General features: G+C 36.5%; 3 protein-coding genes across 3 annotated transcripts; all 3 read left to right on the top strand.

The window, feature by feature from the left end:
• The first annotated feature begins 989 nt into the window (after positions 1 to 989).
• LOC149046329 (uncharacterized) lies at positions 990 to 3,922 on the top strand. The gene is made up of 3 exons (XM_089207687.1): positions 990 to 1,688; positions 2,452 to 2,601; positions 2,690 to 3,922. Exons 1-3 carry the CDS (start codon positions 1,388 to 1,390, stop codon positions 3,217 to 3,219), a joined length of 981 nt encoding a protein of 326 aa, XP_089063813.1. The 5' UTR covers positions 990 to 1,387; the 3' UTR covers positions 3,220 to 3,922.
• Positions 3,923 to 6,550: 2,628 nt separating this feature from the next.
• On the top strand, positions 6,551 to 9,879 carry LOC149046328 (uncharacterized). The gene is made up of 3 exons (XM_089207684.1): positions 6,551 to 7,127; positions 7,885 to 8,034; positions 8,123 to 9,879. The coding sequence occupies exons 1-3, from the start codon at positions 6,827 to 6,829 to the stop codon at positions 8,653 to 8,655; spliced, it is 984 nt and encodes a 327-aa protein (XP_089063810.1). The 5' UTR covers positions 6,551 to 6,826; the 3' UTR covers positions 8,656 to 9,879.
• A 251-nt stretch (positions 9,880 to 10,130) lies between these two features.
• On the top strand, positions 10,131 to 12,008 carry LOC149046327 (uncharacterized). Its single transcript, XM_089206060.1, has 3 exons — positions 10,131 to 10,471; positions 11,238 to 11,387; positions 11,479 to 12,008. Exons 1-3 carry the CDS (start codon positions 10,171 to 10,173, stop codon positions 12,006 to 12,008), a joined length of 981 nt encoding a protein of 326 aa, XP_089062186.1. The 5' UTR covers positions 10,131 to 10,170.
• The last annotated feature ends 6,147 nt before the right edge of the window (positions 12,009 to 18,155 follow it).

The raw sequence follows: 18,155 nt of genomic DNA, 5'->3' as shown, positions 1-18,155 counted from the left end.
AGTTCAACAGCTGCAAACTGCCGTCTGGCCATATGCCTGACAGTCGAACGACTTTAAATTTGACAGTATTTTCACATCTAAGTCAAATAAACACAATCTCCTTTGATCTGGCTTATACGTTGTTCAGCCACCTTACACGGTCTTCTCACGTGCACCTCATTTTGTAGACATGATTCCCCTCACATAAAACCTTCTTTTGTTTTCCTTGAAGTCTTGAGCTATTATGTAACAATTTTGCTCCAGCCTGGTCAATGTCAAGTGTGGAGGGTGCCAGTTATTTAACTATTGTATTTTTTTTAGTTTTTAATTTTTTCACACCCTCCCCTGTGTATATTTCCATTCACGCGCTTATATTATTTACATTCGTTAAAGGCTATAGTATAATAGCCGAAAGCTCATATTTTAAAACCTTTTTAACCAGAGAACGTTTTTTTTTTTTTTACCTTTTTCACAATGTGCACATTGTTTAAATTTAGGTTTTGTCGAGCGTTTTTACAACAAGCCTTTGCTTCGGGAGACTAGGCGTCCACTCTCATGTTTTAGACATTAAATATAGCTATCCTTATCGATATTTTGACGGAGTTTGCACCGAAAAATTGATTCAAACTAGTTAAGAGTAGCAGGTGTTGTATATTTTAATTTTATGGAGCAAGGAATCTATTACGAAAAAGAAAAAGGTTTTTTACTTGCTATAAAAATAAAGCTTTCGAAGTTGACCCTTACGAAATGTCAAAGTTGGACTGAGACCTCAAGATACATGCGCCATCTATTTTTAAAAGGTTTTCATTTTCTTTTCCTTTGTTATTTTTATTTTGGATTTTAGGTCACAAAAGAATGCAAAGTGTCACAGAGTGTTACGGTCAATATTAGTATTATGCGTTGTATGACAGTTTAAAATTGCTTAATTGCACGCCATTACCAAAGAAAAAATGCTAATTTCCCTGAAGCAGGTGCTAACGATACTAGATGGATGTTTTCAAATAAAAGTTCAACAACTGCAAACTGCCGTCTGGCCATATGCCTGACAGTCGAACGATTTTAAATTTGACAGTATTTTCACATCTAAGTCAAATAAACACAATCTCCTTTGATCTGGCTTATACGTTGTTCAGCCACCTTACATGGTCTTCTCACGTGCACCTCCTTTTGTATACATGATTCCCCTCACATGAAACCTTCTTTTGTTTTCCTTGAAGTCTTGAGCTTAAAAATTACTTAATCGCACGCCATTACGGTAAGGGTCTTACCGTCAATATTATTATTATGCGTTGTATAACTGTTTAAAGTTGCATGATTGCACGACTTTATCAAAGAAAAAGAATGCTAATTCCCCTGTAGCTAGTTAGTTCGAATTCTCCGTGGCGCGAACAGTTACTGGTAATACTAAATGGATGTTTTCTCGTTCTGGTTCATTTTGGCATCATATTCGGTGAAGGCATTTGCTCAGCAATGTCAGTTGACGCAACGATCTGAACATGGCTTAGTTCTCCTTGATCACGTTTTCAAATCATTCACTGTGGATCGGTTGGTTTCGTGTTATATTGCCTGCAATTCACAGCCTGCGTGCCAAAGCCTTAACTTCAGGCTGAATGACAAAACTTGCCAGTTTAACAAAGAAACTAAGACTTCCTGCCCAGCCAGTCTGAAGCAGAATGAAGGGTTTATCTATGCTGATAACCCAGATCGAGGTGAGAATATCTTAAGAACAAATTTTTTTCCTGGTTATTTCGACAATCGAAGAAATTGGAAGACGTAGCGTCAAGGGAATTGGTTACGTAAATAGTCCACTTACTTACAAGGTCTCAAGAAATGCAAAAAGTCTACGTTATTCCGTCAAAGAGTATTAAAAAGAAACTAAGATTTCCTGCCCAGCCAGTCTGAAACAAAATGCAGGGTTTATTTTTACTGATAACCCAAATCGAGGTGAGAATATCTTTAAAACACTTTGGTTTTTTTTTATCGGTGCGTGTTTATTAAAAAGTATATGGTTACATTTTTTTCATGGATCTGCCATAGTGTTATCAAGGAAACTTTCGTTGACCAGCAAACTTTTATTCCTTGTTACTCGAACAAATGAAGAAATTGGAAGATATAATTTCAGGGGAATTGGTTACGTAACGAGTCCACTTCTAAGTTCTCAAGATTACGTAATTAGTCTGTGTCATTCCGTCAAAAATTAGACTTCCACCGTTATAGTTGCTAAAATCTAACTTTCATTCGTGAAATAGACCCATTTTTAAGAGACAAACGGCATAACAACTGCCCTATTAAAAACACCCTTTAGTTATGGCATTATTGAAACTTGTCTTTAACTGCAAATTATGATGTAGATCAATAGGTTGTAACAAGTGCTTTCATTTATATAAATGTTAATTGTGTTGTTTACAATTGTATGATATTTTGATTACTTATGCAAAGTGTGATGATTTGTTTGCATATTTTTGGTTGCAGCTCTTCTCGGGTCAGTTCCCTTCAAAGCTGCAAAGTCCTGTCAACATGTCATTCAGAGTGGAGATTCTACTGGGAATGGAGAATACTGGGTCGACCCACAAGGCACTGGGAACTCCTTCAAGGCTTTTTGTGACATGACAACTGATGGAGGTACCTCAGTCTTTTTTTTGTTTTTTGTTTTCAAATATTGTGTTTTTTTCTTTATGGTTTATATAACCAGGCTTTTTTTTATCGATAGGAGGCTGGATGATGGTGTTGAACGTTATTTCGCCAAGCCCCCAATCTTCAAGGTGGAATGGCACAGCTGAACAAACGTTTCAAGGTATGCGTAACTACGGAAACGGCAAAATGGCTATAACCAAAAGCGCCATGAAACAACTAAAAGCGTACATTAACTTTACCCAACTAAGATTTCACTGCAGCAAAGAAAAAGGAACAACATTCCACGTCAGAACAACTCTGAACAACAAAGGTACAGAAGTGGTGCGATTTTTCAGCGGTGAAAGAGATGAGATGCCAGACTCGTGCGACTCCTTCGTCCGTATGGATGGTGATAACTCAAGACTGGCTCAGAATTGTGCGATATGGGGAAATGATGGAAAGTGGGGACATGTCAAGCATAGTGTTGGAGAGAATTGTCTGTACAACTACGCAGCATATGTGCCCAGCCGGTATCACTGGATAATTTCTATTGGTGGCCATTGGAAATGCGATGATCGTACTAACATCCTGTCTACTGGAGACTTTTGGAAAGTTTATATCCGTTGAAATACACGTTCTTGCAATAACTTTGTATTAGGACAAACCATAAGGGAAAAAGCGAAAAAGTCAAATGGAAGTTCAAATACATATAAACTACTCTCTGGCCACATGCCTGACAGTCGAATGGCTTTTAATTTGATAGTTTTTTGACCTTGTAAATCAACTGAAAACACAGTCTCCTTGGATCTGGCTTATACGTGGCTCAACCACCTAATATGGTCTTGTCACGTGCACATCCTTTGTATACATGATTCCCCTCACATTGAACCTACTTTCGTTTTCTGTAAAGTCTTGAACTGTTATGTAATAATTTCCCTCTACCAATGTCAATGTCAAGTGTTTAGGGTGCCAGTTATTTAAGTGTACATAAAATCTGACATTTCAACACTTAATTTGTAAGTTAGTATAAGTATGGATCTTATTCTTAGTGTGATTTTTATTACTATATATCGCACAGGTGAATAGAGCTTTTTGCGCGCCTTCATGTGGTGGTTCAGAAGTGATTAGCAAGACCTATAACCTCAGAATTGCCGAAGAGACAAAGTCGCGCGTGAACAATTTCATTTCTGACCATTATTTGGTATATTGACAGGAATAAACTTATCTTTTTGGTGTCTGTGTAGTATACACAAAACAGATATTCACCTTTGTTTGGTAAAAGTTGTATTCTTTACCTCCACTTTGATAAATAAATGTTAATTATAGCTTATATTTCCTTCATCGTTTATTAATATACATATTGTTTAAAAAAGTTTTGTCGAGTGTTTTTAAAACAAGCCTTTGGCTTGAGAGACTAGGCGTTCACTCCCATGTTTTAGACATTAAATAAAGTTATCCTTATCCATATTTTCACAGAGTTGATATTAAAAAATTTATTTAAACTGGTTGAGAGTAGCAGGTGTGTAATATTTTAATTTTATGGAAAGAGGAAAGTATATAAAAGAAAGAAAAAAAACTCTATTGTCGATATGCCCTACAAGCAAATAAGATATTAGTCGGGAGCCTAATTATCTTGTGATGTTTATGACATCAAAGTGAAAAATCCCCGTGGGATATGTTACTCTGACTGTGGTTGCGTTCCTCCCTTTTGAAATAAATCATATTTAACCCTGTTACATAGTCGTTAATTGATAGATTTGTAGACTTGCTATAAAAATAAAGCTTTCGAAGCTGACCCTTACGAAATGTCAAAGTTGGACTGAGACCTCAAGATGTATGCGCCATCTATTTTTAAAAGGTTTTCATTTTCTTTTCCTTTGTTATTTTTATTTTGGATTTTAGGTCACAAAAGTGTCAAAGGGTGTTACGATCAATATTAGTATTATGCATTGTATGACAGTTTAAAATTGCTTAATTGCACGCCATTACCAAAGAAAAAATGCTAATTTCCCTGAAGCCAGTTGGTTTTGAGATCTTTGGGGCACGAACACGGTCACGACTGCAGGTGCTGACGATACTAGATGGATGTTTTCAAATAAAAGTTCAACAGCATATAAACTGCCTTATGGCCATATGCCTTACAGTCGAACGACTTTAAATTTGACAGTAGTTTCACATCTAAGTCAAATAAAGACAATCTCCTTTGAGCTGGCTTATACGTGGTTCAGCCACCTTACATGGTCTTCTCACGTGCACCTCCTTTGTATACATGATTCCCCTCACATGAAACCTTCTTTTGTTTTCCTTGAAGTCTTGTGCTATTATGTAACAATTTCGCTCCAGCCTGGTTAATGTCAAGTGTGGAGGGTGCCAGTTATTTAATTGTACATAATCTGAAATTTTTATTCTTAATTTGTAAATTATCATAAGTATGGATAGTGTTATTTTCATTACTATATACCGCACAGGTGAATAGCGCTTGTCACGCACCCTTACGTTCTGGCTCAGAATTGATTAGCAAAAGTTGCTCTCTCCGAGCAGCCGAACAGACAATATCGGGCGTCAACAATTTAATTTCTGACTATTTTTTTGTATATTGATAAGAATAAACTACTCTTTCTGGTTTCTGTGTAGTATATACAAACATGAATTCATATTAGTGTCAGTGAAAGTAGTAGATATTTACATGTATCTCCACTTCGGCGAATAATTGTTAATTATAGCTTACATGTTCTCTATTGTTAATCAATGTGCGCACTGTTTAAATTTAGGTTTTGTCGAGCGTTTTTACAACAAGCCTTTGGCTCGGGAGACTAAGCGTCTACTCTCATGTTTTGAGACATTAAATAAAGCTATCGTCATCGATATTTTGACAGAGTTTGCACCGAAAAATTGATTCATACTAGTTGAGAGTAACAGGTGTTTTATATTTTAATTTTATGAAGCAAGGAATCTATTACGAAAAAGAAAAAGAAACTCAATTGTCGATATGCCGTGTACAAGCAAATACGGTCCCAGTCGAGAAGCTTATGACCTGGTGATGTTTGTCACATCAAAATGAAAAATCCCTGTGGGAGATGTTACTCTAACTGAGGTCACGTGCCTCCCTTTCGAAATAGCAATTGTATATTTTCGCTCATTTTTTTTTTCTGGTTTACAATCATATTTAAACCTGCTAGCTATCCGTTACATTATATATTTATAGACTTGCTACAAAAGTAAGGTTTGTGTCAAAGATGACCTGAGACCTCAAGATGCATACGCTTTCTATTCTTAAAAGGTTTTCATTTTTTTCTCCTTGTTTTTTTTCTTTTTTTTTCTTTTTTTGCATTTTGGATTTCAAGTCACAAAACAATGTAAAGTTTCAAAGGGTCTTACGGTCAATATTAGTACTATGTGTTATTGAATGTTTAAATTTGCACGATTGCACGACATTATCCGAGGAAAATGTGTTAATTTTTTTATTTAAAAATTCTTGTCAACTTATCATTCAGAGTGGTTAGGTATTTATATATATATATATATATATATAGACATAGATATCGAGTGCCTCCCTGAAGGTGTATTGTGTATTTTTGCTTGCGTTTTTTCTGGGTTGAAAACATTTATAAACCTGCTAGACAATCGTTAGATAATAGTTCATGGATTTGCTAAAATTTATTAAAACTTGTTGAGGGTAACAGGTGCTTTATTTTTTATTTTATGGAAAGAGGAAGGTAATAGAAAAATGAAAAAACCCTAAATGTCGATATGCCCAGTTCTAGCAAATGAAGTCCTACTCGAGAACCTTATGATCTGGTGATGGCTATAACATCAAAGTAAAACTCCCTGTGGATTATGTTACTCTAACTGAGGTCACGTGCCTCCCTTTCCAAACAACATTTGTGTATTTTTGCTCCCGTTTTCTCTGGGCTGCTACAAAAGGACGGTTTTTGAAGCTGACCCTTACGAACTGTCAAAGTTGACCTGAGACCTCAATAAAACATACGCTATCTATTCTTTTAAAAGGTTTTGATTTTCTTTCCTCTTGGTTATTTTTTTTTCTATTTTGGTTTTCAGGTCACAAAAGAATGCAAAGTGTCAAAGGGTCTTACCGTCAATATTAGTACCATGCGTTGTATAACTGTTTAAAATTGCATGATTGCACGACATTGTCAAAGAAAATGAATACTAATTCCCCCATAGCTAGTTGGTTTGAGATCTCTGTGGCACAAACAGTTACTGGCGATACTAGATGGATGCTTTCTCGTTCTGGTTCATTTTGGCATCGTATTCGGTGAAGGTATTTGCTCAGCAATGTAAGTTGACGCAACGATCTGAACATGGCTTAGTTCTCCTTGATCACGTTTTCAAATCATTCACTGTGGATCGGTTGGTTTCGTGTTATATTGCCTGCAATTCACAGCCTGCGTGCCAAAGCCTTAACTTCAGGCTGAGTGACAAAACTTGCCAGTTTAACAAAGAAACTAAGACTTCCTGCCCAGCCAGTCTGAAGCAGAATGAAGGGTTTATCTATGCTGATAACCCAGATCGAGGTGAGAATATCTTAAGAACAAATTTTTTTCCTGGTTATTTCGACAACCGAAGAAATTGGAAGACGTAGCGTCAAGGGAATTGGTTACGTAATGAGTCCAATTAGTTACAAGGTCTCAAGAAATGCAAAAAGTCTACGTCATTCCGTCAAAGAGTATTAAAAAGAAACTAAGATTTCCTGCCCAGCCAGTCTAAAACAAAATGCAGGGTTTATCTTTGCTGATAACCCAAATCGAGGTGAGAATATCCTTAAAACACTTTGGTTTTTTTCATCGGTCCGTGTTTATCAAAAAGTATATGGTTACATTTTTTTCATGGATCTACCATAGTGTTATGACACTAGACCAGCAAACTTTTATTCCTTGTTACTCGAACAAATGAAGAAATTGGAAGATATAATTTCAGGGAAATTGGTTACGTAACGAGTCCACTTAGTTCTAAGTTCTCAAGATTACGTAATTAGTCTGTGTCATTCCGTCAAAAAGTAGACTTCCACCGTTATAGTTGCTAAAATCTAGCTTTCATTCGTGAAATAGACCCATTTTTAAGAGCCAAACGGCATAACAACTGCCCTATTAAAAACGCCCTTTAGTTATGGTATTATTAAAACTTATCTTTAACTGCAAACTATGATGTAGATCAAGAGGTTGTAACAAGTATTTTCATTTATATAAATGTTAATTGTGTTGTTTACAATTGTATGATATGTTGATTACTCATGCAAAGTATGATGATTTGTTTGCATATTTTTGGTTGCAGCTCTTCTCGGGTCAGTTCCCTTCAGAGCTGCAAAGTCCTGTCAACATATCATTCAGAGTGGAGATTCTACTGGGAATGGAGAATACTGGGTCGACCCACAAGGCACTGGGAACTCCTTCAAGGCTTTTTGTGACATGACAACTGATGGAGGTACCTCAGTCTTTTTTTTGTTTTTTGTTTTCAAATGTTGGGTTTTTTTCTTTGTGGTTTATATAACCAGGCTTTTTTTTATCGATAGGAGGCTGGATGATGGTGTTGAACGTTATTTTGCCAAGCCCCCAATCTTCAAGGTGGAATGGCACAGCTGAACAAACGTTTCAAGGTATGCGTAACTACGGAAACGGCAAAATGGCTATAACCAAAAGCGCCATGAAACAACTAAGAGCGTACATTAACTTTACCCAAATAAGATTTCACTGCGGCAAAAAAAAAGGAACAACATTCCACGTCAGAACGACTCTGAACATAAAAGGTGCAGAAGTGGTGCGATTTTTCAGCGGTGAAAGAGATAAGATGCCAGACTCGTGCGACTCCTTCGTCCGTATGGATGGTGATAACTCAAGACTAGCTCAGAATTGTTCGATATGGGCATATCATGGTAAGTGGGGACATGTCAAGCATAGTGTTGGAGAGAATCGTCTGTACAACCACGCAGCATTTGTGAGCAGCCGGTATCACTGGGTAATTCCTACAAGTGGCCGCTGGAAGTGTGATGATAATACTGGCAACAACCTGTCTACTGGAGACTTTTGGAAAGTTTATGTCCGTTGAAATACAGCTTCTTGGAATAACTTTGTATTAGGACAAAGCATAAGCGAAAAAGAGAAAAAGTCAAATGAAAATTCAAATGTATATTAACTTCTCTCTGGCCACAAGCCTGACAGTCGAATGATTTAAAATTTGACCTTGTAAGTCAACCAAAAACACAATCTTGTTGGATCTGGCTCATACGTGGCTCAGCCACCTTATACGGTCTTGTCACGTGCACCTCCTTTGTATAGATGATTCCCCTCACATGGAACCTACATTCGTTTTCTGTAAAGTCTTGAAGTATTATGTAACAATTTCGCTCTAGCCTGGTCAATGTCTAATGCTTAGGGTGCCAGTTATTTAAGTGTACATAAAATCTGACATTTTAACTCTTAATTTGTAAGTTAGTATAAGTATGGATATTAGTCTTAGTGTGATTTTTATTACTATATACCGCACAGGTGAATAGTGGTTTTTGCGCGCCTTCATGTGGTGGTTCAGAAGTGATTAGCAAGACCTATAACCTCAGAATTGCCGAAGAGACAAAGTCGCGCGTGAACAATTTCATTTCTGACCATTATTTGGTATATTGACAGGAATAAACTTATCTTTTTGGTGTCTGTGTAGTATACACAAAACAGATATTCACCTTTGTTTAGTGAAAGTGGTATTATTTACCTCCACTTTGGTAAATAAATGTTAATTATAGCTTATATATTCTTCATCGTTTATTAATATACATATTGTTTAAAAACGTTTTGTCGAGTGTTTTTGAAAGAAGCCTTTGGCTTGGGAGACTAGGCGTGCACTCCCATGTTTTAGACATTTAACAAATTTATCCTTATTCATATTTTCACAGAGTTTACATTAAAAAATGTATTTAAACTGGTTGAGAGTAGCAGGTGTGTAATATTTCAATTTTATGGAAAGAGGAAAGTATATAAAAGAAAGAAAAAAACTCTATTGTCGATATGCCCCACAAGCAAATAAGATACTAGTCGGGAGCCTAATTATCTTGTGATGTTTATGACATCAAAGTGAAAAATCCCTGTGGGATATGTTACTCTAACTGTGGTTGCGTTCCTCCCTTTTGAAATAAATCATATTTAACCCTGTTACATAGTCGTTAATTGATAGATTTGTAGACTTGCTATAAAAATAAAGCTTTCGAAGTTGACCCTTACGAAATGTCAAAGTTGGACTGAGACCTCAAGATGTATGCGCCATCTATTTTTAAAAGGTTTTCATTTTCTTTTCCTTTGTTATTTTTTATTTTGGATTTTAGGTCATAAAAGAATGCAAAGTGTCAAAGGGTGTTACGGTCAATATTAGTATTATGCGTTGTATGACAGTTTAAAATTGCTTAATTGCACGCCATTACGGTAAGGGTCTTACCGTCAATATTAGTATTATGCGTTGTATAACTGTCTAAAAATTGCATGATTGCACGACATTATCAAAGAAAAAGAATGCTAATTCCCCTGTAGGTAGTTAGTTCGAATTCTCCGTGGCGCGAACAGTTACTGGTAATACTAGATGGATGTTTTCTCGTTCTGGTTCATTTTGGCATCATATTCGGTGAAGGCATTTGCTCAGCAATGTAAGTTGACGCAACGATCTGAACATGGCTTGGTTCTCCTTAATCACGTTTTCAAATCATTCACTGTGGATCGGTTGGTTTCGTGTTATATTGCCTGCAATTCACAGCCTGCGTGCCAAAGCCTTAACTTCAGGCTGAGTGACAAAACTTGCCAGTTTAACAAAGAAACTAAGACTTCCTGCCCAGCCAGTCTGAAGCAGAATGAAGGGTTTATCTATGCTGATAACCCAGATCGAGGTGAGAATACCTTAAGAACAAATTTTTTTCCTGGTTATTTCGACAACCGGAGAAATTGGAAGACATAACGTCAAGGGAATTGGTTACGTAATGAGTCCACTTAGTTACAAGGTCTAAAGAAATGCAAAAAGTCTACGACATTTCGTCAAAGAGTATTAAAAAGAGACTAAGATTTCCTGCCCAGCCAGTCTGAAACAAAATGCAGGGTTTATTTTTGCTGATAACCCAAATCGAGGTGAGAATATCCTTAAAACACTTTGGTTTCTTTATCGGTCCGTGTTTATTAAAAGGTATATGGTTACATTTTTTTCATGGATCTGCAATAGTGTTATCAAGGAAACTTTTGTTGACCAGCAAACTTTTATTCCTTGTTACTCGAACAAATGAAGAAATTGGAAGACATAATTTCAGGGGAATAGGTTACGTAACGAGTCCACTTAGTTCTAAGTTCTCAAGCATACGTAATTAGTCTGTGTCATTCCGTCAAAAATTAGACTTCCACCGTTATAGTTGCTAAAATCTAACTTTCATTCGTGAAATAGACCCATTTTTAAGCGACAAACGGTATAAAAACTGCCCTATTAAAAAACACCCTTTAGTTATGGTATTATTGAAACTTGTCTTTAACTGCAAATTATGATGTAGATCAAGAGGTTGTAACAAGTATTTTCATTTATATAAATGTTAATTGTGTTGTTTACAATTGTATGATATGTTGATTACTTATGCAAAGTATGATGATTTGTTTGCATATTTTTGGTTGCAGCTCTTCTCGGGTCAGTTCCCTTCAGAGCTGCAAAGTCCTGTCAACATATCATTCAGAGTGGAGATTCTACTGGGAGTGGAGAATACTGGGTCGACCCACAAGGCACTGAGAACTCCTTCAAGTCTTTTTGTGACATGACAACTGATGGAGGTACCTCAGTCTTTTTTTTGCTTTTTGTTTTCAAATGTTGGGTTTTTTTCTTTGTGGTTTATATAACCAGGCCTTTTTTTTTTATCGATAGGAGGCAGGATGATGGTGTTGAAGGTTATTTCGCCAGGCTCCCAATCTTCAAGGTGGAATGGCACAGCTGAACAAACGTTTCAAGGTATGCGTAACTACGGAAACGGCAAAATGGCTATAACCAAAAGCGCCATGAAACAACTAAGAGCGTACATAAACTTTACCCAAATAAGATTTCAATGCGGCAAAAAAAAAGGAACAACATTCCACGTCAGAACGACTCTGAACATAAAAGGTGCAGAAGTGGTGCGATTTTTCAGCGGTGAAAGAGATGAGATGTCAGACTCGTGCGACTCCTTCGTCCGTATGGATGGTGATAACTCAAGACTGGCTCAGAATTGTGCGATATGGGCAAATGATGGTAAGTGGGGACATGTCAAGCATAGTGTTAGAGAGAATTGTCTGTACAACCACGCAGCATTTGTGGGCGGCAAGTATCACTGGATAATTTCTATTGGTGGCCGCTGGAATTGCGATGATCGTACTAACAGCCTGTCTACTGGAGACTTTTGGAAAGTTTATATCCGTTGAAATACACGTTCTTGCAATAACTTTGTATTAGGATAAACCATAAGGGAAAAAGCGAAAAAGTCAAATGGAAGTTCAAATACATATAAACTATTCTCTGGCCACATGCCTGACAGTCGAATGACTTTTAATTTGATAGTTTTTTGACCTTGTAAATCAACTAAAAACACAGTCTCCTTGGATCTGGCTTATACGTGGCTCAACCACCTAATATGGTCTTGTCACGTGCACATCCTTTGTATACATGATTCCCCTCACATTGAACCTACTTTCGTTTTCTGTAAAGTCTTGAACTGTTATGTAATAATTTCCCTCTACCAATGTCAATGTCAAATGTTTAGGGTTCCAGTTATTTAAGTGTACATAAAATCTGACATTTCAACTCTTAATTTGTAAGTTAGTATAAGTATGGATCTTATTCTTAGAGTGATTTTTATTACTATATATCGCACAGGTGAATAGAGCTTTTTGCGCGCCTTCATGTGGTGGTTCAGAAGTGATTAGCAAGACCTATAACCTCAGAATTGCCGAAGAGACAAAGTCGCGCGTGAACAATTTCATTTCTGACCATTATTTGGTATATTGACAGGAATAAACTTATCTTTTTGGTGTCTGTGTAGTATACACAAAACAGATATTCACCTTTGTTTAGTGAAAGTGGTATTATTTACCTCCACTTTGGTAAATAAATGTTAATTATAGCTTATACATTCTTCATCGTTTATTAATATACATATTGTTTAAAAAAGTTTTGTCGGGTGTTTTTAAAACAAGCCTTTGGCTTGGGAGACTAGGCGTGCACTCCCATGTTTTAGACATTAAATAAATTTATCCTTATCCATATTTTCACAGAGTTTGTATTAAAAAATGTATTTAAACTGGTTGAGAGTAGCAGGTGTGTAATATTTCAATTTTATGGAAAGAGGAATGTAAGTATATAAAAGAAAGAAAAAAACTCTATTGTCGATATGTCCTACAAGCAAATAAGATATTAGTCGGGAGCCTAATTATCTTGTGATGTTTACGACATCAAAGTGAAAAATCCCTGTGGGATATGTTACTCTAACTGTGGTTGCGTTCCTCCCTTTTGAAATAAATCATATTTAACCCTGTTACATAGTCGTTAATTGATAGATTTGTAGACTTGCTATAAAAATAAAGCTTTCGAGGCTGACCCTTACGAAATGTCAAAGTTGGACTGAGACCTCAAGATGTATGCGCCATCTATTTTTAAAAGGTTTTCATTTTCTTTTCCTTTGTTATTTTTATTTTGGATTTTAGGTCACAAAAGTGTCAAAGGGTGTTACGATCAATATTAGTATTATGCATTGTATGACAGTTTAAAATTGCTTAATTGCACGCCATTACCAAAGAAAAAATGCTAATTTCCCTGAAGCCAGTTGGTTTTGAGATCTTTGGGGCACGAACACGGTCACGACTGCAGGTGCTGACGATACTAGATGGATGTTTTCAAATAAAAGTTCAACAGCATATAAACTGCCTTATGGCCATATGCCTTACAGTCGAACGACTTTAAATTTGACAGTAGTTTCACATCTAAGTCAAATAAAGACAATCTCCTTTGAGCTGGCTTATACGTGGTTCAGCCACCTAACATGGTCTTGTCACGTGCACATCCTTTGTATACATGATTCCCCTCACATGAAACCTTCTTTTGTTTTCCTTGAAGTCTTGTGCTATTATGTAACAATTTCGCTCCAGCCTGGTTAATGTCAAGTGTGGAGGGTGCCAGTTATTTAATTGTACATAATCTGAAATTTTTATTCTTAATTTGTAAATTATCATAAGTATGGATAGTGTTATTTTCATTACTATATACCGCACAGGTGAATAGCGCTTGTCACGTACCCTTACGTTCTGGCTCAGAATTGATTAGCAAAAGTTGCTCTCTCCGAGCAGCCGAACAGACAATATCGGGCGTCAACAATTTAATTTCTGACTATTTTTTTGTATATTGATAAGAATAAACTACTCTTTCTGGTTTCTGTGTAGTATATACAAACATGAATTCACCTTAGTGTCAGTGAAAGTAGTAGATATTTACATGTATCTCCACTTCGGCGAATAATTGTTAATTATAGCTTACATGTTCTCTATTGTTAATCAATGTGCGCACTGTTTAAATTTAGGTTTTGTCGAGCGTTTTTACAACAAGCCTTTGGCTCGGGAGACTAAGCGTCTACTCTCATGTTTTGAGACATTAAATAAAGCTATCCTTATCGATAGTTTGACGGAGTTTGCACCGAAAAATTGATTCATACTAGTTGAGAGTAACAGGTGTTTTATATTTTAATTTTATGAAGCAAGGAATCTATTACGAAAAAGAAAAAGAAACTCAATTGTCGATATGCCGTGTACAAGCAAATACGGTCCCAGTCGAGAAGCTTATGACTTGGTGATGTTTGTCACATCAAAATGAAAAATCCCTGTGGGAGATGTTACTCTAACTGAGGTCACGTGCCTCCCTTTCGAAATAGCAATTGTGTATTTTCGCTCGTTTTTTTTTTCTGGTTTACAATCATATTTAAACCTGCTAGCTATCCGTTACATTATATATTTATAGACTTGCTACAAAAGTAAGGTTTGTGTCAGAGATGACCTGAGACCTCAAGATGCATACGCTTTCTATTCTTAAAAGGTTTTCATTTTTTTTTCTCCTAGTTTTTTTTCTTTTTTTTTTCTTTTTTTGTATTCTGGATTTCAAGTCACAAAACAATGAAAAGTTTCAAAGGGTCTTACGGTCAATATTAGTACTATGTGTTATATGAATGTTTAAATTTGCATGATTGCACGACATTATCCGAGGAAAATGTGTTAATTTTTTTATTTAAAAATTCTTGTCAACTTATCATTCAGAGTGGTTAGGTATTTATATATATATATATATATATATATATATATATATATATATATATATATATAGATATATATATAGACATAGATATCGCGTGCCTCCCTGGAGGTGTATTGTGTATTTTTACTCGCGTTTTTTCTGGGTTGAAAACATTTATAAACCTGCTAGGCAATCGTTAGATAATAGTTCATGGATTTGCTAAAATTTATTAAAACTTGTTGAGGGTAACAGGTGCTTTATTTTTGATTTTATGGAAAGAGGAAGGTAATAGAAAAATGAAAAAACCCTAAATGTCGATATGCCCAGTTCTAGCAAATGAGGTCCTACTCGAGAACCTTATGATCTGGTGATGGCTTTAACATCAAAGTAAAACTCCCTGTGGGTTATGTTACTCTAACTGAGGTCACGTGCCTCCCTTTCCAAACAACATTTGTGTATTTTTGCTCCCGTTTTCTCTAGGCTGCTAATAAAGTAAGGTTTTTGAAGCTGACCCTTACGAACTGTCAAAGTTGACCTGAGACCTCAATAAAACATACGCTATCTATTCTTTTTAAAGGTTTTGATTTTCTTTCCTCTTGGTTATTTTTTTTTCTATTTTGGTTTTCAGGTCACAAAAGAATGCAAAGTGTCAAAGGGTCTTACCGTCAATATTAGTACCATGCGTTGTATAACTGTTTAAAATTGCATGATTGCACGACATTGTCAAAGAAAAAAAATACTAACTCCCCCATAGCTAGTTGGTTTGAGATCTCTGTGGCAAAAACAGTTACTGGCGAAACCAGATGGATGTTTTCTCGTTCTGGTTCATTTTGGCATCATATTCGGTGAAGGCATTTGCTCAGCAATGTAAGTTGACGCAACGATCTGAACATGGCTTGGTACTCCTTGATCACGTTTTCAAATCATTCACTGTGGATCGGTTGGTTTCGTGTTATATTGCCTGCAATTCACAGCCTGCGTGCCAAAGCCTTAACTTCAGGCTGAGTGACAAAACTTGCCAGTTTAACAAAGGAACTAAGACTTCCTGCCCAGCCAGTCTGAAGCAGAATGAAGGGTTTATCTATGCTGATAACCCAGATCGAGGTGAGAATATCTTATGAACAAATTTTTTTCCTGGTTATTTCGACAACCGAAGAAATTGGAAGACATGACGTCAAGGGAATTGGTTACGTAATGAGTCCACTTAGTTACAAGGTCTCTAGAAACGCAAAAAAACTACGTCATTTCGTCAAAGAGTATTAAAAAGTAACTAAGATTTCCTGCCCAGCCAGTCTGAAACAAAATGCAGGGTTCATCTTTGCTGATAACCTAAATCGAGGTGAGAATATCCTCAAAACACTTTGGTTTTTTATCGGTGCGTGTTTATTAAAAAGTATATGGTTACATTTTTTTCATGGATCTGCCATAGTGTTATCAAGGAAACTTTTGTTGGCCAGCAAACTTTTATTCCTTGTTACTCGAACAAATGAAGAAATTGGAAGATATAATTTCAGGGAAATTTGTTACGTGACGAGTCCACTTCTAAGTTCTCAAGATTACGTAATTAGTCTGTGTCATTCCGTCAAAAATTAGACTTCTCCCGTTATAGTTGCTAAAATCTAACTTTCATTCGTGAAATAGACCCATTTTTAAGAGCCAAACGGCATAACAACTGCCCTATTAAAAACGCCCTTTAGTTATGGTATTATTGAAACTTGTCTTTAACTGCAAACTATGATGTAGATCAAGAGGTTGTAACAAGTATTTTCACTTATATAAATGTTAATTGTGTTGTTTACAATTGTATGATATGTTGATTACTCATGCAAAGTATGATGATTTGTTTGCATATTTTTGGTTGCAGCTCTTCTCGGGTCAGTTCCCTTCAGAGCTGCAAAGTCCTGTCAACATATCATTCAGAGTGGAGATTCTACTGGGAATGGAGAATACTGGGTCGACCCACAAGGCACTGGGAACTCCTTCAAGGCTTTTTGTGACATGACAACTGATGGAGGTACCTCAGTCTTTTTTTTGCTTTTTGTTTTCAAATGTTGGGTTTTTTTCTTTGTGGTTTATATAACCAGGCCTTTTTTTTTATCGATAGGAGGCTGGATGATGGTGTTGAACGTTATTTCGCCAAGCCCCCAATCTTCAAGGTGGAATGGCACAGCTGAACAAACGTTTCAAGGTATGCGTAACTACGGAAACGGCAAAATGGCTATAACCAAAAGCGCCATGAAACAACTAAGAGCGTATATAAACTTTACCCAAATAAGATTTCACTGCAGCAAAGAAAAAGGAACAACATTCCACGTCCGAACGACTCTGAACAACAAAGGTACAGAAGTGGTGCGATATTTCAGTGGTGAAAGAGATGAGATGCCAGACTCGTGTGACTCCTTCGTCCGTATGGATGGTGACAACTCAAGACTGGCTCAGAAATGTGCGACATGGGCACGTAATGGTAAGTGGGGACATGTCATTCATAATGTTGGAGAGAATCGTCTGTACAACTACGCAGCATTTGTGGCCCACAGTTATCATTGGGTAATTCCTACTGTTGGCCACTGGAAGTGCGATGACAATACTGGCGACAACCTGTCTACTGGAGACTTTTGGAAAGTTTATGTCCGTTGAAATACAGCTTCTTGGAATAACTTTGTATTAGGATAAAGCATAAGCGAAAAAGAGAAAAAGTCAAATGAAAATTCAAATGTATATTAACTACTCTCTGGCCACATGCCTGACAGTCGAATGATTTCAAATTTGACCTTGTAAGTCAACCAAAAACACAATCTCGTTAGATCTGGCTCATACGTGGCTCAGCCACCTTATACGGTCTTGTCACGTGCACCTCCTTTGTATACATGATTCCCCTCACATTGACCCTACATTCGTTTTCTGTAAAGTCTTGAAGTATTATGTAACAATTTCGCTCTAGCCTGGTCAATGTCTAGTGCTTAGGGTGCCAGTTATTTAACTGTACATAAAATCAGACATTTTAACTGTTTATTTGTAGGTTAGTATAAGTATGGATAGTAGTCTTAATGTGATTTTTTTACTATATACCGCACAGGTAAACAGTGCTTTTCGTGCGCCCTTGTATGCTGGTTCAGAAGCTCAGGTTATTTAAGGCCTGGGTCACCCTGTCTTTAACCCATATTTTCACATAATTGAGAATAACTTTTTCTAGCTATTTTGCGAGGGATTTTTCTCATACTTGGCAGAAATGTGTATCACTACCTGATTCGCTCCTGTGATTGAAGGGCTACTTTACGTTGAAGATTTCACCACTA

This window comes from Pocillopora damicornis, chromosome 5 (genome assembly GCF_964200805.1).
Source record: "Pocillopora damicornis chromosome 5, jaPocDami1.2, whole genome shotgun sequence".
Classification (NCBI taxonomy): Eukaryota; Metazoa; Cnidaria; class Anthozoa; order Scleractinia; family Pocilloporidae; genus Pocillopora; species Pocillopora damicornis.
Note: the sequence above shows the minus strand (reverse complement) of the source record. Positions and strands in the feature narration are given on the sequence as shown.